Raw genomic sequence first — 22,140 nt, forward strand, 5'->3', positions numbered from 1 at the left:
TGGCGTCAAACTTATCGATGACTCGATTGATCGGATCTAATTTCGAGCAAAATTTATTATTACTACATCTTTAAAAAACATTAAAGCATTTTGATATTCTCTATAAGATATCTTAAATTTTCATAAATGTCTTATACTTTCAGAAAGACATTTGTGACGTTTTATAGGTCTTGATGATCTTTGTAACTTTTTTAAGAAATCTTTAAAACATTTTATTTAGAATCGTTTTTAGATTTATATGATTTCAGTTAGTGATATAATTTAAATAATAATGTATGTACGCATATGTATATATGTACCTACATGTATGTGAATAAAAAGAGAAACTAAGAATTGATTGATAAAGCACGCGGTATATCGATAATTTAAAATATACATCACTTTTCCTTTAATTTTCAATTGTAGTAACAATTTAATATATATTTATCGAAAATTTTACATATTGTATATACATGTACATACATATGTATATGTAATATGATTTTTTTTAAATATACTTTACAATAAATGATACGAACTAAATTCCAATTAAAAAATTCAGATAAAATATCATTAATTAATTTTATCAATCATCAATAAAGTTACTATTTACTTTACCCGTAAAGCGCGAAACTTTAATAGATTTAAAGAAAAATTTATCAAGTTTGCAGATCAAAATTTGAACTTGTATTAATAGACGCAATTAATCTCATTTAATTGTCTTTAAAACGATAAATTATAGTGGAAAGATAGAGCGTGAAATAACAGGGACAGACATAATTACGTTTATGCGATTCATTTATTATGATACCTTAATCCGTAGAAAATAATAATGACAATGTACATTTCTATATATCTGTCGCTCAACAAATAAAGTAATATGTATAATTACAATGTACGCGCCGCGCGCAGTTGCGAATCTTCTACGAGAGAAAACAAAATTCATCTCCTTCCCTCTTTTCTTTCTCCCATTTTTTCATCTTTCTTTTTAGCTGAGCGACTCTCGGAGGAGAAACTCACAAAATATCGTCCTCCTCGATTCACAACGATTCATATACGAAATTCGTATATGAATCTATAACAATGATCATTTGCAGCGCAGGGGGGATGCGATTTATGATTCTTCTTACATTCCTTACTCTCACGAGCGATTAATCGAAACGTACGAATTAACATCATTTTCCTAATGGCAGTGTGACAAAAAGTCTGCCGATAACGAATGAGGGGAGAAAGTGTCGCATGCGACGGATCTACAAAGCAAAAAAAAAATGACATCACTGATTCGAAAACTAAATGTTGCGACGCAAAACTTTTGTTGCGTAAAAAGCTCTTCGAAAAATTCCCTTCCCTCATCATATCCAAGATGTCTGTTCCCTTTTTCCTTCGTCATTTTTTTCTCTAAAAATGCTTCAAATTGATTGTGCAACTCGTACAATTGTATATGTAAATCGCGAATAAAGGGAAAAAAATCGAATCGATCTTCCCTCGTTCACATTTTATATAAAATTATCATGAAATGGGCCGCTACGATCACGCAGCGTTTACAAAAGATCATTATGATTACAGTGAAGCTGCAACGATAAATAATAATTGTTGAATTATACTACACTTCTTAAGTAATAATTACTTTTATAAATTCATGTTACACATCTTCGAACTCTTTAAGTTCAAATGATCTTGAAATAATATTTTAAAAACAGAGATCCTCTTTTATTCATTTTAATGAGAGATAGAAGTTAATTACATATAATACAAATTATTATTTTAATCAAAAATCAAAAAATTCAGAATAAACACATTCCCTTCTATTAGATTATCTTTAATCAATTTGGTTACCAATTACGGTCAATCACCTGTTATATTAATTGAATGCACCAATGTCTTCTATTGCTAATAATTAATATTGTTATCAGTTGCTGTCGATTAATGCTCCACAATTTTATATTTTCCAGTAAAATTTTCTTTCTATGTGTTAAGAGATTCGGAATGAGCTAAGTAATCACTAATTATATTAATTATTGCTACGGTCAATTGATTTTAATGCTATTTTTAAAGTTGCGAATACATTAATTTTTCTTTATAATTTATTCTCTCGATATAACTATGTATAGGAAAAAGCGGACATTAATATTTCCTTTTTAGGATCTTTATGGAAATCACAACTGTATTTCCTTTTTTTTCTCAAGAAGGCTCAATTTGATGAGGATTACTCATTAAAAATTTGGTGAAATAGTAAATATTAATTAAAAAAGCAATAATTTAGATAGCTGATATTAATTAAAATTTAATCATTCACTCTCGTCATTTTTGACTAATCGGTTATAATTAAATGTACAATAAATAATATTTCTGTGTGCATTCGAGTAATTTTTTTTTTTAGAAAAAATTGCACAACCTACTGTATTCTTTACGAATTTTTCATCGCTATATAGACATCATGCAAAGTCGTTTTTTACAATTCTCTATAGCTCTTACTCAGTACGTAACAAAAATTTTCTCTTTTATTATTTGTTAATTACAGGTAGTTCGCATATTAAAAATGATCGACGTTGGATATTAACAGTATTGGACAGTAACGGCCCATTCGTCAAATAAAACCAGAATTTTAACTCTGTACACTAAACAAGTATCGTGCATAACTTTTTACGTCGCATAACTTTTACTTCATATGAAACTCCTTCCGAACTTATACAATATCACATTTCAGATTTTGAAAATTTCAATGATTTCTATGATAAGTATTCTAATAACGTGAGAAATTAGATATCAGATTGGAAATGAAGTAATATTGCTTTGTAATAATCAATCTCCGTTTGAATTAGTCTTTAAAAAGACTATTCTCTTTACTAAAACTTTTAAAATAATGATATTACTTTCTTTCCAATTTGACAGAAGCAAAACCCGCATTCTGCATTTTTTTCGTTATTGGATTAGAAAAAAATATCTAATAGTTTATTTGATACAAAATAAAATTGCGCTCTGATTTAACATCGAAAAAATTTCGAGTAACGCAAGTTTCGCTTTTCCAATCCTCACGTATCATATGTACTTTCATCCATGAACAGAAGCGATGTAGAACAGATAGTCTCTTATGCGCCAGGGCGCGTTTCGTCCCCTCGTTTGCAATGTGAACATTCTGATTCTAGCAGCACGTAATATAACGAAAACGTTGCCGCGAATGAAATTCTCTTTCTTATAATATTTCGTTACTACAGTACGTGTGACCCCGGTGTATTCCGTATACAATGGTATATGCAATGCGGTGCCTGCCTGCGACTCGCATCGAAAGACATTGTAATACACCGAAATATACATATATATATGGTAATATATATACATATATATGGTAATATATATATATATATTTCATATAATATATATATATATTTATATATATATATATATAAGCAATATTTACAAGGTTCTCCACATGATATTTTTGACCCCTCGTTCAAGAATAGCGATTATAAGTGCTAACTAATATTTAGCTAAATTTTCTTTTAATCAGTTAGATAATCATTATTATACATAGTATAAGTATAGGGATCCTCCTCCTTCGTCCTTTTTCTCCATTTCGGAGTATCATGGAAAACAGCAATAATAAATTTCTTTACGAAACGGTTTCACCGAAATATAACTTGTACAATTTAATTTGGCTACTTGGTAGTTTAATTTAGTTTATTTCATAAAATACGAGATCGATACTGTTGCATATATTGTTAAGATACAGTTTATCAAGAAACTAATACCTAGAGAAAAAGAAATGCAAAAAGAAAAAGGAGAAAGATTTTTTCAGAAATCATCTATGGAAATTCGATTCGATATTTTTTATCAAAGACGGCAAAAATTTCGAAAAATAATATACTCGGCCTGGCTCCAATTGAATCATTAAATGGAATTATTTGTTTAGTACGCTAGAGCACTTTATTAATCTCTATGGAACTGCTTGGATAAGTATTCACTTACTTTTTTCTGATTTATACGCGGTATTTAATTTTACATGGGAGAAACGTGTACGTGCGCGATTTAAAACTTTTTCCACCTACGCGTTTTCTCGCTTACGATATCTCGATAGGCCCTCAGAGATTCGTTGTTGTTATAAGAATAAGACATATACCGCTAAAAGATTTAAATAACGGGAACTACAAGAGAGAAAGAGACAGAAAGATAGAGATGAAAGATAAAATGAAAAAGATAGGAAGGAAAAGTAGTTCTACCACTAAATCAAGTTCAATTGTGAAAAGTATCTTCAAGTTCGATATGAACTCGCTGTCACATGTCGTAGGACGAGGAGGCTTGGATGATCTTTCGTTTTTAATTATGTTTAAAAAGATAGTCTATATCATAATAAAATCGATATTACATGTCATGATGATGGAAGGGCAGGGGGGCGCAAGTCGAGAGAGCGAAGGCAGGTGGAATTATAGCTGTTAAGAGTGCGTTAAATCGATAGTGCGAGTCTCATTGCCGAGAATCAAGCGTAATCTTTTCATGGGCGGTGGTGGCGGATCCAAGTTCAATACACGCGACTTCTTATGCCGTCTCTCGCGATCCCTGCTCTTGTGCTTCTTTCGGCGTTTGCGCCTCTCCAATCCCTCGACACGCAACACTTCATATTCCGGCTCGTAGCTGTCCTCGCTCAAACCGCTAGTGCCAGATTCGACGATATCGTCCAGCACGGGCGATCGCTTCATGCGCAGCGTCAGCTTCAGTCGTCCGCTGGTTCTTTCTGGCGTGACAGGACAAACTCGACAATTGCTCGGATTGCTTGTTCGCCATTGGCACTCGGACGGGGTCGTGCTTGATTTTCGTGTACTACTATTGTTCTCATAGGATGTCAATCTAAAGAAAAAAAAAAAATCCCTCCAATTTACCAACTCGATTTTGAAAAGAAAATTTGACCTTAAAATTATGGATTTAATTAATGTTTTAAATGGTAGAAATAATTTTATACAATATATTCGTTGCATATTTACCGATCCAAGCTCCCTTCAACATCACAGTTTTCTCTAGACTGAACACCACTATTGGATTCTACACCATGTTCGCTCTGGGCCACGGTCGGAGGCCATGGTTCTTCTGGAATCAGTACCGGTGGCTCAGCTTTATTGTACTCGTCATTACATTGCATCTCCTGCACAGGCGACACCGCTATCGATGAAGAGGACGCATGACGAGATTCGTGCTTGCCTCGTCTTATTATAGACAGTATACCAATGTCTTCCAGGTTGCTTTCCTTTTCACTAAATTCATAGATGTCGCCTTGGATACCTGAATCGTCGTCAGCCTCTCCTATCTCGGCCGTCGCCGATCTCTGCCGATCCCTTCTTTGACTTTTGGTAGATTTGTTCTTGCTCTTTCCCTTGCTATGACTCTTTGAATCGTCCTGAACACCCTCCGTCAATACTCCGAACTTAGATTTGGCGCTCGAAAGTCTCTTCTGCAATTTGCGAGACGACTTCGAGAGCCTAGATGTTGATTTTTTTACCAATGTTGAATTGCGATTGTCTTCTAAATTCATATGGCTCGTTAGATCACTATTACAGTTCGTAACCTGTACGTTACTAAAAATCATCGCGTTATTTCCTTCTATAATATTTATTCTAGAGTTCATCTCCGCTGCGCATAACATTGCCATTTCGGATCTGACGCCAGGTTCAACGCTTGCGACGTACGTATCACTTTTCATCACAACGTCCTGTTTTCCCTCCTGATTCGAAACTGTATTATTATAACATTTTAAAATGTTTTCGGTATCAGCTTCCGCTTCTATAACTCCGTCGGAGTTCAATCCACAAAACTCAACACTGTCTGAGCGACTCACCGCCAACGTGTCGATGGCGATCGGACTCTCGCAACTTTCACTCTCCTCTTCTTTTTCCACATCGTGCACTACAATTACTTTCGTAGAATTCAAATCGCAGCATTCGTCATCTGACCGAGAGTTCGTCTCGTGCAAGATGTCGTTCTCTCGAAAGTTGGTCTGCAATATTTTCTTTTCTTCAATCAGTGGCGATGGCGATTCGTCGTCTTCAAACTCGTAAGACGATTCCTCGTTGGGCGTCTTGCGATCATCTTGCTCATCCGTCGAGGAAAGTTGTTTGCCAGACTTGGAACGTTTATTAAAGCAATTCGCCTGTTCAATTGTGCTACAAGGAGCGTTTTCGCTTTCCTTATGCCGCATAGGCGATGAAGAATGATAATCCCTTGAGCGATAATTCATATCTTCAGGATTAGATTCTGCAGTATGTAAGCATTGTTGTACATGGGCTTGAGACGTGGAACTTAATCGGATTGAATCACAGGCATTTGTACTATAATGTCCCTTTTTGTAACTGGAAGAATTAACATTATCTACTGTCTCGGGATCGACTTCCGCGGTGAGATCCGGTATTCCCCGATCGTCCTCCATCGAATCACCATCACCAGCGTCTTCTATCTCCATCAGTCGCAGCGGACAAACGTCTTCGTTTAATTCCTCCGTCACGATACGCTGTCGTGTTTGTTCCATGTGGAAACCGCGATCCATCTCCGACGCGTTCGGCAAATGATGCTTTTGCAATCGTGAATATAAATTCTCCTTGTGAACCGGTTCTCTATCAGAATCCTCCTTTCGATGACCGATATCCGCCACTTCTGTGTCTTTCACAGCGGGATTGCTGAGACAGAGCGATGGAGGCTTCATGTTGACTTTTCCTTTCTTTGATTCCGTTCTCTTGTGAAGTCTATCCAATCAAAATTAAAGATTATAATTTAAAATTAAAGTAAACACATATTTAAGTATGATTAAAAATAAAAATACTTTTGAAGAGATTTTACATTACAGACGAAGTCATCAAATAAATATCAGAGGAAAAGTTTTAAATAATATATTAGTAAAAAGATAAATTATATTTTGAATCAAATAGATCCGAACAAATCAACAGGGTTAATCGCACAAGAGTCTAATAACCTACCTGGACGCTCTAAGCGATTGAGTATTCTTGATGGCATTTCCATCACCGGTATTGCCATCAAACTTGCACATTTGTTTGTTACGGAGACTCCTCGTGACGGAAGTTGCGATCGCGGAGGGATGCGCTCGAGTCTGCAGCATATTTTCACCATTGTTGATCGCTGGCTGCTGCTGATTGATATCCGAGAAACGACAGCCTTGTGCGATCAATAGCTCGGCATCGTACTTGGTAAGCCCTTTGCGTCGCAGCTCCTTCATGCTGAGAGATTGTGGTGCAACTGCCGCATTTCCAACCAGGACCGCGTTTCGCTCGGTGAGAGCAGTATCGGCTTGCTGTTTATTCCTGTTCAATGGCTGCTGTCGATGTTTAGTTCGGTTGATTCGATTATCTGTTTCTCTCAAACGATAGCCTAAAAATAGAAAATAGGAAAAAATAGAAGTGACAAAACCGACAAACTCAAAGACAGACTTTGTCCTATAAATATTACGTGCAACATACCAGACGACATCTCCTCGCCCGGCTTCTGGCTCGCAAAAGTGCCAGTCCCTCGCCTTTCGCAGGTCTCGCACTCGCAATAACAATTGCCATCACCAAAGAAATCCTCTCCATAGAAACATGTAATTTCCTCGCCCACCTCGATATCGCGTAATACCTTCACACATGCCGTGTCTCTTCCCGTTGCCACAAACTGTGAAAATAATTTTTCCGAGTTTACATAATAATTTTTACGCAACCACGTTCGAATTTCTTACCTTGCAATTCGCTCTACAGTCATGGTTTATATATGCGGCCGGTCCCAACCATAACTGGGCACAATTCTTTCGACAACTAAACATCACAGAGAAGTCATTTTTCCCAGGATGCAGCAACGCAGCTTCTTCCTAAAAGCATAGAAAAATGACGATATATAAATTAAATGAAAATAAACAAAAAATGCAGAAATAATGAGAAAACTTTTTAAATTAAATTTTTTTTTATACACTCTTTGCAAAGCTCAAACCTTTTCACTTAGCTCCGCTATGCAACCGACGAGACAAGAGATTTTATCGTGCTTCATCCATTTCTTTGTAGCGCATATCTTAGCACCTTTTTGTCCTTCTAGGCTATATCTATAACATGGCTCTATGGCAAAGCCAGAATCCTTATCAAAAACTCGCAGGTATCGCTTGATCTGAAAAAGAAAAGAACTATTACACACATACAATATATTTCTTATATTATAAAATTAATGCAAGTTTCTTGCTAAAATAAAACAATTTGATTATAAAAGTGTTGCTATACATGTGTAACTTACGTGATTCTCCAGATTGATTTGCTGCTGTTTAGACTTTGTGTGGGGAAGTCGTGCGCCCCAATCCCCACCCATCAATTTCTTATATGCCTTTTCATAATTTTGAGTTTGAATAAATTCACAGATGATTTTACGCAGCTCCTCCTTGTTTGCCTTCAATGGTCTGTACCTGTCGGGCAGAATGAAACTTTAGTAAATAATTTATATAAATAACTTGCAAGTTGAGGATGTTTTCTAGCAAGAGGTGAGACATTAATGACGTAATGTAATAGTGAATTGTTTCATCTTTGTTCATTGACAGACCATAAGGGTATAATTCACAAGGATATAATGATTCACTGTATTACACTATGTTATCTGCATCTCTTTCTGAAAAGCATTTTGATTTATCGATTTAGTCAAACAATGATACCTGATATTCATCTTATGAGTGGTAAATCCTAGATAGGGATCCAGTACGAGGGACGTAGCCAAGTCATCATTGTCGGAGAGCTCTTTGGGTGTCATTCCACATCCTCCACCACTGTTGGGTTGCATCTTTGCACCCACTGTGCCACCTAACCTTCGCTCCTGCTTTCTTACTGCAGTTGCTGAGGCTTGAATCGACAAGCAATAATCCACCACCATTCTGCGACGCTGACTTTCACTGCAAAAGAGATAATAAAATAAAATGGAAGGAAAAAAGAATGCTTCTACGAGAAGATTTTCCCTTCCCCTGATTTAATTGTGTTGTAAGTTAATAAGATTTTCCAAGCAGGTTTAGGTTAATATACATTAATATACGTTCAATGCATCATTTTTTTTACGTATTGGAGGTTAATGTACCCCAGATGAAATTCTATTAGGACATCAGGCTTGGTGATGCACGTTGCATCGATATCGTTCCGCGCGGTCTCCTGGAGCTACCGAATCGACCAGTTGTGAAAACACCATTACAATTGAAATCTATGAATGACTCCCTCAAGTCCACAAGCGTAGAATACGAACAATCCGAAATGGTATGCCACACGGATGCATGGCATTGTCTAGTTCTGATCGACGGTTTTAGAGAAAGACTTAGCGATGTTTCTCAAAGAGATATCACTCAGACGCTCAGCACCACCCGATAACATCGCGCTTCTTTTAACGTAATCTACTCAGCTGTTACTCAGGTATCCAAAACACCGCTCGGCACGAGCAACCCTATTGTCCTCCCTCCCTTCCTCCACCGTTTTCCGCCCTTTAAACGCACACGCCCGACTCCCTTTTCGTGACGCTATCGCGTCCACATCATTCGCCTCGACAACGAGAACGTTCTCGCACACCGGATCTGAACCTGACCCTGAACCTGAATTCCGAGCCCTCCGAGGGCGAGCCTGACGAGCCAAGCCCACCGAAACGAGCCGCCCGAGCACGCCCGAGGAAGGCGGAGGCAATCGCACGCGGGACATTCACCGCCCGTCGCGAATGGGTTTCTTCAAGCACACCGCGTCTCCTGAACCGAACGATTCCCCGTAAGACGGTGGGACGCGACGTCGCGGCGACAGCGTCGTCTCGCGATCGGAGCGGAGCATCAGGATTGTCCCTCACCCCCCCTTCCCCTCTCCCCCTCCTCGGAAATCAGCGCCACGGACGGGACGAACCTCGTCGGGTCCCTTCGTATCGACCGGGACACAACGGCGGCAGCCTATAGGCGGACCTATAGCGTGTCGACATAACGGTCCTCTTTCTCTCGAATGCTCTCCGATGCTCTCGGAGGACGGCTCGTCGTGGCGTCGCGTCACGACTTCTCGCCGTCGTCCGAGGGCGAGAATGATGACGACGACGGAACGCCGTATACGAGAACACAGAATTAATGGCGGGGGCGGAAGAGGAAACCAAGGCACACTCGGATCATGCGATGTTCTTTTTTTTTTTTCCAAGACAGAGTGGCCGAGACACAGCCAGCGACGACGACGACGCGTTACTTACCGCGAGGATGCTCTCCCAAGAACGGACCTCTCGCATCTTGCGGTCGGTCGAGCTCCTAAAGCTAGAGCGGCGCGGCGACGTGCTTCTCGCGTCGCGACGGAGACGCGCTCGCGGTAGCTATCATGGCTGGGCAGTATCCGAACGAGAAGGCTCGGAAGAATCGCCACGGCACGGCAGGCACGATACAGTACAGTCACAGCACGACACAGCGAACACAGGGCGACGCGACGCGATCCACTACGGCACACACTTTCCCTCTAGCGTGTGCTCGCACCTCGCACGGCGTGTGCGTACGCACAACGATGAACCCAGCACAACGTGAACGTGAAACGTTGCTGAACGTTCCGTTCGCAACGTTCGAGTAACTCTCGTTACTCGTACGGTGCGCTCTCGCAACTCAATGACTACGAACGACGGCGACGGAGCCGTCGCGTCGGTCGCGTCTCCGGACTCCGGCGACGCCGCTAGTCTCAATTCCGTTTCCGCTTCCTCGGGTAAAAGACGAAGAAAATAGAGGGAAACAAGAAGAAAGAATGGAGAGAGAGAGAGAGAGAAAAAGAGAGAGAGAGAGAGAGAGAGAGAGAGAGAGAGAGAGAGAGAGAGAGAGAGGTGGGATATCAATCGCGGTCGCAAGGCGAATTCATGTTTTGGAATGTCGTCGGCCGTCGCGACGTCGTGCCTAATGTCGGAGCCCCGTGGAACTGCTCGCAAACTAGGCGTCGCGATTCTTGGCGATTTCTTTTTTTTTTTTCTTTTATTCTCGCGTCGCGACGCCGAATCCGATCTCGCGAAACCGTTCCGTATGAAACGATCGCGGATTTGGGGATTCCGCAAGACGGAATCAATTCTCAAAATTGCTCCAAATCGCCCAATAGTCTAGGGATTTAGGCGACGTTCATCTGGGGATGTTTTACTCGTCCGCTGTCGGGACACAATGACGCCCTGCGTCTCCATGGTAACCTGCCGCTGTGTATCCTGACATTCTTGGCAGGCATTCGCATTCTTCGCATATTTCTCTCTCTCTCTCTCTTTCGCACTTTTTCATAACCTATAAATGACTAGCGTGGACTAGCGTGATTACATTATTTTATAATATTATTATTCAAATTAAAATTGCACAACCAATCTGAATTTCGCATATTTGATCATATTGACTTCCAAAAGATTTATTTCAGGGAAACATAAAAATACAAAGAAGAAATAGATTAGCGTAAACTCAAAACGCTGAATAATTTTTCATTTGTCCATCGTCTTGAAATACTTCTTTCCCCATGATGCCTATTTTAATACAGATGAACTTTAATCGGTTTAATATTTTATCTTTTTTTATTAGTTCTAAGAATAAAAAATAAGTTAAATCGAGATTAAGAATTAAAATTACTACAAAAATGTTTAAGAATTATAACTTTTATCTTAAAATTGTATTACAATAACAAATGCATGGTCTGTTCTTTTCAGCTAAAATTCTTGAACTATTTATCTTCTCTCTTTCTCTTTTTAATGTGGAAAAAAAGAGGAAAAGGTTGAACGGTGCAAAAAGTTCAGTTTAAAAGAACAGACCTCTATTGCTGTTGTAACATTTTAGACTTCTTTTCTTTTAAGGGATACAATCGACACAAACGTCGTTGCCATGTGTTTCCTTCTTGACAATTGTAACATTCAATGAATAATACAAAGATAGAACCATACTCTAGTTTATGTTGGCTGTCGTTTAAAAGGAAAGCAGCCTCGTTCTATGTACTGGCTGTGTTTTAAAATATTCATTGCTATGCATGCTACAAACCTGTAGCGCACATAACAAACTATAGATTTTCAGTTTCTAATAGTTTTAATATGTCTAGACTCAAGAATTCTCTCTCTTTCTTTTTCTCTCTTTTGTTCAAGAAGCATAAAAATAAAAGTCGCGAGATGCGACGAAAAATTCTTATTTTCAAGGATTTCTGACAGGCCCAGCAATTTCTCGAGCCGGACCTGCTCGTTAAATGACAACGTGAACGACAAAACCGACGATATCAGCTTCTTTCTATAGAGATTCATATACATATATTTATAACGCCTCGCGAGACACTCAATCGCCAGTATCGCCCATTGCGTGCGGCTGGCTGACGATCGTGGTTGTGATTGTATCTGTTTTATCACCCGGGACAAAAGCACATGGTCACAACGAAAGAATTTTTCACCCGGACGATGACCACGATGACGACAGACAGCGTTGCCGGGCTGATCGACACGGAAGTATCCCACGTGCCGATGGAAAACTGCCGCGGAAGCATCAAGGAGGGCGCGATTGATTTTGTGGCCGGTTCACTCGGTAATTGTCTTACCGCGCGGTTTTCTATCTCTCCGTTTATTGACATAAATAATAGAACAATCGATTTTCGGTTTAATATATGGAAAGAACGATTTCAGCATAAGTGGATTCGTGAGTAAACAGAAAGATATAGGATATCTGCAATCTTTCCGTTTACTCACGAATCCACTTATGCTGAAATCGTTCTTTCCATATATTAAATCAAAAATCGATTGTTCTATTATTTATGTCAATAAATAGATTGACAAGTCGATTGTCAATCAAAATAATCGGAATTTACTCGAACCAGCATGGAAATAGCATCATATTCTATTCAGATGATCTTTCCTCTCGCAGCGAAACATTTCTAATTCCTGTTTTTACCAGTGTAGTTTAATTTTAATTTCTGTTTAATTATAAGTCTTCATCTTTTTAATTTTTTATGTCATGTATGAAGTAATTACTTTAAATATTAGGTGTTGGAATTAATTCGTAGCGTTTTACAAGTGATGGGAAGTACTTTCATTAATGTATTTTTTAATGCTCATGTGAAATAAATAACATTCTTTCATTAAAAACGCTACGAATTAATTCCAACACCTAATATGTATAATAAATTGAATCGTAATCTATAAAATCAACTTTTAATGCTCGTTAGAGACTACGATACTGATTATATTTTGTATTGCCATTCCGTGAGCTAAATTGTTTAGTTTCATCTTTTTCTAGTTCTAAGAATTAGAAAAAGATAAAAGATAAAGTCTGCGGCACACGATGCGTGCATGATTTTTCTGCTGAATTGCGTTTAGTAAATTACTAGAATTGCATTACACAATGGCATGTTTGGATTCCCATCTGGATGCTCTCCAGATCATCCGAATATCATGTCCTTTCATCCTTGTTTACCATTAAACAAGGATGACATGACATCCGAGAAGCACTCAGGTGAAAATCAGAATAAGCTTCAAAACGCAGAATTTCTAGTAATTTATCAAAACGCAAACAATCCAGTAGAGAAACACGCATCGTGTGCCACAGGCTTAAGTTGAACTGACAATGAGATTAAAACTTATAATCTATATTAATTGGTAGAGACGGTTTCGATTCTGTCAATGTAAGATTAACTTTAATATCGATTTAACTCTTACTCTTTTTTTTCTAATTTTAAGAATTCTAAGAATTAGAAAAAGATAAAGAATAAATGAATCGAAATTAATGTTAATTTTACACATTGACTGGGCCTAAGTTTGAGAAGAATAAAATCACGAAGTTCTTAAAAAAAAAAAGAAATTATTTAAAAAATTATATAAAGATAGAAAATTGTAAAATAAAAGAATAAAAAAATTAAAAGGCTCAAAAAGTGAAAACTTCTGGAAACTTCTTTCTCGTTTCTTAACAAAAAAACTTGATCTATTTAACTTTAAAATTTTCGATATTTATAAACAAATAGATGTATAAATCATTATCGATGGATTTGAAATTAATCATTCGATTGCATTCCCAGAAAACAAAGTGACATTATTTTTCATTTTGATGTCAAAATGACATCTTCTAATCAGAAACAAGTCATCTCAACATTAAAAGAATCAAATTGATTCCAAAATAATCATTAAATAATCATAAAATAATCATTTTTTAATCATTTACAATTCATTTTAACGTCATGTTGACGTTATCACTTGTTGTTCTATTTGAACTTTGATGACGTTTTAATGTCAAAATGATGACAAATAACGTCAGCTTGAGACTTGAGTTGCTTAATGTCTATCTACTGTTTATCATAAAATTGTACATTCTGATATTTAGATAAATAGCACGTTTATCTGTAATAAATTCGATGGAAAGATAATGATAATCTGTTCTGTAATGTTATCTTTCACGTAAATATCCGACTGATAAATCCAATTGCATCCAACTTCTAAATCATTTCAACTAGCGCAAAGTCGCGTTCTTATGCGACCTATGATTGAAAAGCAAAAACTAATTGTTTTGTATTATTAATTATGCAGAAATTTGCTTGGCAAACTGTCGCAATCTAAGAAAATTGTGAATTTACAGCTGTTTTTAATTCATTAATATTATTAAGAAATGTTCATTTTTATTGATATATTATTAAATTATATTATTATTTTATTAATATATTATTATAAAGATTATATTAAATTGATAAAATCTTAGAAAAAATTAATACTGCAATGTTAATTATAACTACAGTATTTTTACGTAAACAAGTTTAGAGTTCACACTAGAATAATCATTTAATGGTACTTTTGCGATAATTTTTCAACAATTTCTCCACTCTATCAAATGAGAAAAATATAAACAGACAAGTTATTTATCATTAATTGCCAGTAAAATAATAATTTCGTGAAAATGCTTTGAAACATTCTATTGAGAGTCTCTGTATTCTTCTTTATATACAAGTATATTATTTTTTTATTTAAAAGGTGGTATAGCGCTCGTTTATGTGGGTCAACCATTGGACACGGTAAAGGTAAAAATGCAAACCTTCCCATCTATGTACAAAAATATGGTGAATTGTTTTCTCCGTACGTTAAGAACAGACGGTATCGCAAGAGGTTTGTACGCTGGAACAATCCCTGCGATAGTCGCCAATGTTGCCGAGAACTCGGTATTATTCGCGGCCTACGGCGGATGTCAAAAGGTGATCACTCATTTGTCAGGTAAATCATGAACTATGATGATATAATTAATATATAAATATAAATTATTTTTTTAAAAACTAATGCTTAATTATAGTAAATTAAAATAATTTATGTTTTAATGAATAAATAATATGCTTTATCTTTCTTTTTTTTTACAGGTGTACAGAGCGTGAAAGAGCTAAGTTCCTTCAGTAACGCCTGGGCCGGCTTCTTCGCTGCATTCTTTTCCTCGTTGACGCTGTGCCCGACAGAGTTAATAAAATGCAAGTTACAGGCTATGAAGGAAGTCGAACAGATGCAAATGGTAACTACCACGGGAAAATCTACGGTAAATAACGTTTCATGAATCTTGTTTTAGAAATTTTAATGGCAATTTTTTAGTGACATTATTTCTCTCAGAAACTTCGTATAGGATCATGGAGTTTGACGAGGCAAGTTCTTCGGGAACAAGGTGTAAGAGGCCTATTTACAGGCCTCTCCTCGACAATAGCTCGCGAAATGCCAGGCTATTTTTTCTTTTTCGGCGGCTATGAAGCCACGAGAGAATTATTAGCCGTTAAGGGTCAGAATAGGGATGACATTGGCTGGCAAAAAACGATGGTGGCTGGCGCGGTTGGAGGCACGATGCTCTGGTTAGCGATATTTCCAGCCGATGTTGTTAAGAGTAGAATACAGGTATGTTTTCAAAGAAAAAAAGATGCGTCTATTTTTGAATTTTTTTCTTGTAACAAAATGTCTTGGAAACCAGGTGCAGAACTTGAAAACGCCCGCCTTGATAGTTTTCAAGAATATCACACGACAAGAAGGTATCGGCGCTTTGTATAACGGATTAACACCGACTTTAATTAGAACGATACCAGCGACTGCAACACTGTTTGTCACCGTCGAATACACAAAAAAACTTATGTATAATTATTTCTAAAATCGATGTCAACATTTCCGTTTCCTTATGTGACCTAATTCTACGAATATTCTACACAAATGTGCATTTATTGTGAACTATGTATTCTAAAATTATACGTTAAGCAACTTCAATGTCTATATCTGTAAATATAAGAGAATAATGTACATATACATCAACAATGTATTGCAAGAAATATTTTATATTACAAGAAATATTTTTCTTAATAAAAGATGTACAGGATGTCACTATGAGACATTGAATAGTTTTAGCATATTATTTCATAATAAGACTTTTAATGTATTCACATTTTTCCTGCGGCGATTTAAGTATGTCCCAAGTCGTACATGATACCTGTAAAAAAAAATAAAACTTTCTTATATTATCTGTATTACTATAATTAAAGTTTGTTATTTAAATCACTTTAATTAAAAATGATTAGACTAATTCTAAAATGTCAGCATTAATTATAATTAGTTATCCAAGGATAGATGTAAATCAGCCAATGCGAGCCAACACAGGTTAGGCGTGTGTGAAATCAAAATGAATACTTTATTCTTGAGAAAAATTGACAAACTTTCAACCCTTTCGATTGGGTTTTCCTCAGTAAAATAAAAATAAAATCGGTAAACGTATAAATTTAAACGTATAAATTTAATATGAAAGATGTGATGTGAAGCAAATTGAAGTATCGTTAGCATATATTCAGAAAATGATAATAATGTTGTCTGTCGTATCTAACAAAATACTCAAATCTAACATTTCAAATTATCTGTAATTTAATAGAGTTAAATAACTCATTAAAACATAAATCAAATCAATTCAACAAAAAAACTTACGTATAATAATGTTAACGATGAGGAGGGAGAGGGGGGGAGAGGGAGAGGGAGAGAGAGAGAGAGAGAGAGAGAGAGAGAGAGAGAGAGAGAGAGAGGAGCGGGATATATGAGATAAGATATATTAGCACGAAGACGTTCAAAGAATATGTGAGGTCGTCAAAATTAATTGTCGTTAGTCATCGGTATAAAACATAGTGATAAATAAATACAATATATATACGTTTTACAATAAATTAAAGAAATAAAACATGGAAATGTCAAATCTTTTTAAATAGATCTTGGTATAATGGATCTAGAAATCCTGCATATTTAGTTAATGTCCTCCATTTTTTGTTAATAAAAATTGATTCTGAAATAAGTCGTTTATTATAATTCTTTTCTCTGTCTAAGATCTTTGTATAATTTCAGTCAAAATCATAATTATGTTCCAATCTATGTTCAGAAATTACGGATTTTTATTTCGTGTTCCTTTTGATATGATTGCGATGTTCATCTGATTCATCTTAAGCAATCATTTCGTCTATTTTACGTAGGATACATCACATTCCTGACAATTACTCTTTAATCTAACAATTAACTCTGTACATGTTGGTTTGTGAAAGTTAGTTGTCTTTTTCATTTCTAATAAAAGAATTCAGTTTGTTTTTCCACATAGGCAAGACGAACTGTCCTGTTATTCTTGAAAAATTGTTTGATTTTTCTGATATTGATGGAACCCATAAGGTATTGTAAAAAATGTAGTCAAATTTTTGTCTGTCTGTTCTTCGTTATTCATGTGAATTATATTGTTATTCTGATCTCTAGATTTTTTAAACAATTTCTTTTTGATGTTAAAAATAAGCTTCAAAAGATATTCATTATTTAGAAAAATGTTGATTATTTTATACAAATTTAATTCGTGAAATTTTGCATGTGATAACATTAACACTCTGTCCGTCAATCCCGTAATAATACCTATTTTTTTATTTAAAGGGTGACATGAAAAATAATTTAAATATTTTGAAGAGGATGTAGGTTTTTAATATCAATTGTAAATTAATTTTTTGTTTTCTTCGATCAAAGTTAGGTCTAGAAAATTTAATTTATTAATCTCCACCAAGCTTTATAGTGAATTTTAATCTAGACTGTTAAAATTTTTGAAGATTATTCAATATTCTGTTTTTTAGTGGACAAAGCAATGTCATCAACATACCTACAATAAAAATTTAATGTAAACGATAATTTTTCAAGTGTGAATTTTTCTAAATCTTGCAAGATCCGCTACAATTAGTGATAACAGAGATCCCATAAGAACGTCAAAAGATTGCTTATAAAATCCATCGTTAAAGCAAAAATAAGTGGAATTATATATATAATTAGTTATATTGCATATCATTGCGTATTTGCATTATAATTGAATATTATGATTAAAAGAAATGCTTAACTTATAACATAATTTCGTCAACATAGAATTTGATTGATCGATTTTTTTTTTGAAACTTAAAACTTATATCCTTAATGTTCAGAAAAATAGCATTGTATTTATAATACAGTTCTGCGTTCCTAGTATATATTGATATATTTATTTCGTACAAACTTACCATGACTGGCTTGTAGCCAATTATAGATAACTGTCTCATTTTTGCAGCTAATGCTCCAGTAGGTCTATTTCGACAATTCCTTATTAATAATCCAGGATGTGCCGTGACGAGAGCAATCCACCTGACATTATTTGAATTCTCCTTGTTCATTCGTTTAATATAAATCTCTTCAAATTGCGATAAATATTTCTCTGATGGCATAAGCTGATTTTGCTCGTTTAAACATAAAACAATGTTCTGTGTTGTAAAGTGTGGTAACAGGCGAATTATCGATATATCCGTCGTGTTGTTGAACAATTCCTATTTAAAGATAAGAATACTTTATGAAATAATATACACGTAAAAGAAAAGATTAGCTTTTAGGCAGTGGTATATACCTGACATGTTGCCAATACGTTCGAGAAAAGCATACTCGCCCTAGTCGAGCTTGAGTTGGTCTTTAGACATAAGTCATAATATTTCTGTAATTATAAAATTTATTAATAAATATCCTTTTTCATCGAACTTATACGACATGTGACAAATAATTCGATCATAAATAATTGATTTTTCTTTGCTTACCTTTTCTAGAAAATTTCTTACAGTAGGTTTCAGCAATGGGCCATCATATTCGGGTACTTCTATTTGAAGGCTGTAATCAAGTACGAGATATTCACGCGAAAGAAAATGGTAATTCCCTTGGCATGTTTTAGTCACGAATTCAGGAGTCATGACGTATCTAATTAGATCCATGGGAAATATACTTTTTATTGCCAAATATCCTAGAATACGTGAAGCTACATGTGGAAACCTGTTATGGGAAACTCTTGTGAATATCTTTAAAATGGAATAACTCTTTTTTTCTAAGAAGAAAAAGAAGGTTTTTATAAATAATGCAATTTTTAAAAAATATGTTATCGGATAATTACTTCTGTATCTCAGATGCTCGAGTAGTATTCCATGTAGTCCTCAATTCCTCGATTACATTCTGGTAGACACTATTGTTTGAATTGATATCAAGAATAACAAAAGTATAAAGGAATCTTTCGAAATCCTTTAACCTCGCAGTCTTTAATTCCTTATTTAATCTGGAATTGTATCAATATAAGCATCGCTTATCACAAATATTAATGACGATTGCAAATGTAAAAATAAAATTTACCTTGTGATTATTCTGTCCATGAGCTCTTTGTTATACACAGCAGTTCTTCCACATGCTTGCGCGATATGCGTTAAAGATGACAACGTGTAACGTGGCTCATGTGGCGTCAAAACATTCAATAAATCTAGGAGCGATTTCAACTCTGTAAGATTCGTGCTGTATCTATAAGTAGAGTATTGAGAAGATGAAATCAACATTTGCAAATCAGTGAATATTCAATACATTATTCTTACCGTACTAATTTTATAATGCTTGCGATGCTCACACTATGCACTTCATTTATTTCAGTTGCAGTTCTTTGGATGATATAATTCAGAAAATCTGCGTTTCTAATTTTCGTACTAGTCTTGAAAAAACCTAACGCTGCTACACCTAGCTCGTTGATCGACAATTCATCTTTGCATTGTTCCAAATGATACTCAAACTCGTACATATTTATAGATGGCTTCCGGCATATGTTAAGAAAAAATAGAATCTGAACCAGTTGCTGAGGACTAAGTTTATGAGGTTTGTTACCTATATTCCTAATAGAATACCACATGTATTGAGAAAAATAATGGTTAAATTTACATGTCATCTGATATATTATGTCACAGAGATATAATGTCTGCTCTATTGGCAATTTCAAGAAACGCTTCATACACTCTTTGTCTATCAACGTACAAAGATTGAAGTAGAAGTTGCACTGTTTCATATGATCGTTAAATATTACTAGATGCCGCATTATAGTCATCAGTTCGTCATTGGTCAACTTTTCCATTTTTAGTTTGTTGAAAGCTTTCATATATTGGAGTAATTCGATCTTCTCCTCATTATTGTGAAAAAAGTTATAGGACAGTTTCTTGACGGCGGATACTGTTTCAGCGTTCGTCATCAAACTCCAATCCTGTTCCAGGATCTCCAGTGCTTTCTTGTTTGTGACATGAGCATACGTCATGCTCGGTCGCATCACGATCTTTTCATACTTCCATGAGTTCAGGAAGAGATTGTGAGCGTACACATTTTCTTGTACACTTTTGGGACCACTGTTGTTCTCATTCTTGTTCTCGTCGATGAGAGGAGTGCTAGCATGTACCTCCAGGGTTTTTCCCGAATCGATACATACCATGCTCGGAATGCTATATTTACGCTTTGGTAAAACACTGTGTACCCAGTGCACGAAGTTGCTATTGTCAGAGCCTCTCAATAATACCGAGTATACGCTCCGCAGACGACCTAACCGTTGCATGAGCACACTCATCGCGAAAGAGGTTAAAAGGATGTTATTCGTTGAAAACTTTCACTATGAATGATTTCATTAACATTTAAGATATTTGTCACAAATTTCCGGAGGTAGATTCTTTCCTTGTTTTTATTCTTTCTCACTTTTCATCGGTTGTTGGAGGTTAAAATTATATAGTACATCCGAGAGCACATCTTTCTTTCCATTGCAAATTTGAGATTAGAATATGTATAGTGTATAAACACACACGCACATACTTGTGAAACCTCTCGACCTGACATCTTGTATATAAAATGTGAATTTCATAACGCAATTGCGCATCCATCTTGAATTCCGAGCGCAGTTTTACTTCTTATTTTTATCTAGAAGATCTCTTTATGATCTCTTTTAGATATCTTTTAGACTGTACTGTTTGAATTCCTTTTGAATTAATTTTTTATTTACTATATTAAAAAAGATAATAAAAATAATAATATATATTTGTAATAATATATAAATAACATAACAATAGTAAATATCACTATATATATTAGCTACAATAAAATAAGCTTCATTTCTTGAAAAGATTTATAACTTTTATAGTAAATAACTTAGTTAAATAGCTTCTTATTTTACAAAAATACTTCTATTGTTCTTATTAAAAAATATTTTAAATTTATAAAATTCATATAATAATTATTATATGAAAAAAGATTCAAATAATTTTTTAAAAATTAAATTATCTTGTCAGAATAGTCATTTTCAATATACAAAAAAACTTTCAGATTAAATTTCTTTTACCTAAAAAACTGAGTTTCTTTTAGTAAGATAGTTCAAGACGCCGTTTTCGGATAATTTGATATTTAAAAAATTTTACGATGAATTACAACCAATTCATCCGATTGAAATTTAGTCTTTTTAATTGTTGAACGTTATTTTGATTACAATAAACTCCGAGCTATAATCCCAAGCAGAGTAACAAGTCGATAATGTCAAAATGGAATTAAAATAATCGAAAATGATTGAGAAATGACTTTTAATGATCATTTTGGAGTCATTTTGATATCACATTAATTTGTTATTCTGTTTAAATGCTTTTGGCTACTTCCGCTTGATTCTACTTTAAAATATCCGTTGCATATTTTACTTTAAAACATTCATTAACGACTACAATAGCAATTCAATAATATATTTCTTTGGAATTTATTGTTCTTAATGTTATAATCAGAGCGACGATATGAATCAATACCGTTCGAATTTTAAAATTTGTATATTGTTAACATTAAGAATGATAACCTGATTAGAGTCGAAACGTGTATTCTAATAAATTTTCTATTTGTCATTTA

The 22,140-nt window shown here is 35.2% G+C and overlaps 3 protein-coding genes across 4 annotated transcripts; 1 reads left to right on the forward strand and 2 right to left on the reverse strand.

Annotated features, from left to right (window-relative positions):
• Window positions 1–759: 759 nt before the first annotated feature.
• Hmt4-20 (Histone methyltransferase 4-20) lies at window positions 760–10,992 on the reverse strand. Of its 2 annotated transcripts, none has more exons than XM_087414689.1 (9): window positions 10,177–10,992; window positions 8,639–8,872; window positions 8,230–8,395; window positions 7,936–8,106; window positions 7,688–7,816; window positions 7,434–7,623; window positions 6,936–7,344; window positions 4,956–6,704; window positions 760–4,821 (listed from the first exon to the last, which is right to left on the reverse strand). In XM_087414689.1, exons 2-9 carry the CDS (start codon window positions 8,851–8,853, stop codon window positions 4,410–4,412), a joined length of 3,441 nt encoding a protein of 1,146 aa, XP_087270815.1. In that variant the 5' UTR covers window positions 8,854–8,872; window positions 10,177–10,992; the 3' UTR covers window positions 760–4,409. The 2 variants fall into 2 exon arrangements, with proteins under 2 accessions (XP_087270815.1, XP_087270860.1); XM_087414734.1 differs by lacking the exon at window positions 10,177–10,992 and adding an exon at window positions 9,052–9,819.
• A 1,138-nt stretch (window positions 10,993–12,130) lies between these two features.
• Window positions 12,131–16,438, forward strand: LOC105144163 (mitochondrial ornithine transporter 1). The gene is made up of 5 exons (XM_011052889.2): window positions 12,131–12,487; window positions 14,914–15,150; window positions 15,291–15,460; window positions 15,532–15,807; window positions 15,881–16,438. The coding sequence occupies exons 1-5, from the start codon at window positions 12,331–12,333 to the stop codon at window positions 16,052–16,054; spliced, it is 1,014 nt and encodes a 337-aa protein (XP_011051191.1). The 5' UTR covers window positions 12,131–12,330; the 3' UTR covers window positions 16,055–16,438.
• Window positions 16,220–21,069, reverse strand: LOC105144164 (non-canonical pre-mRNAs endonuclease FASTKD5, mitochondrial). Its single transcript, XM_011052891.2, is given in 8 exon segments — window positions 16,220–16,312; window positions 16,314–16,387; window positions 18,453–18,752; window positions 18,830–18,913; window positions 19,014–19,242; window positions 19,361–19,519; window positions 19,594–19,755; window positions 19,827–21,069. Coding segments are annotated over 8 exon segments (2,046 nt in total). The 5' UTR covers window positions 20,834–21,069; the 3' UTR covers window positions 16,220–16,281.
• Window positions 21,070–22,140: the final 1,071 nt, after the last annotated feature.

Source organism: Acromyrmex echinatior, chromosome 1 (assembly GCF_024713525.1).
Source record: "Acromyrmex echinatior isolate Ae372 chromosome 1, ASM2471352v2, whole genome shotgun sequence".
In the NCBI taxonomy this organism is placed as follows: Eukaryota; Metazoa; Arthropoda; class Insecta; order Hymenoptera; family Formicidae; genus Acromyrmex; species Acromyrmex echinatior.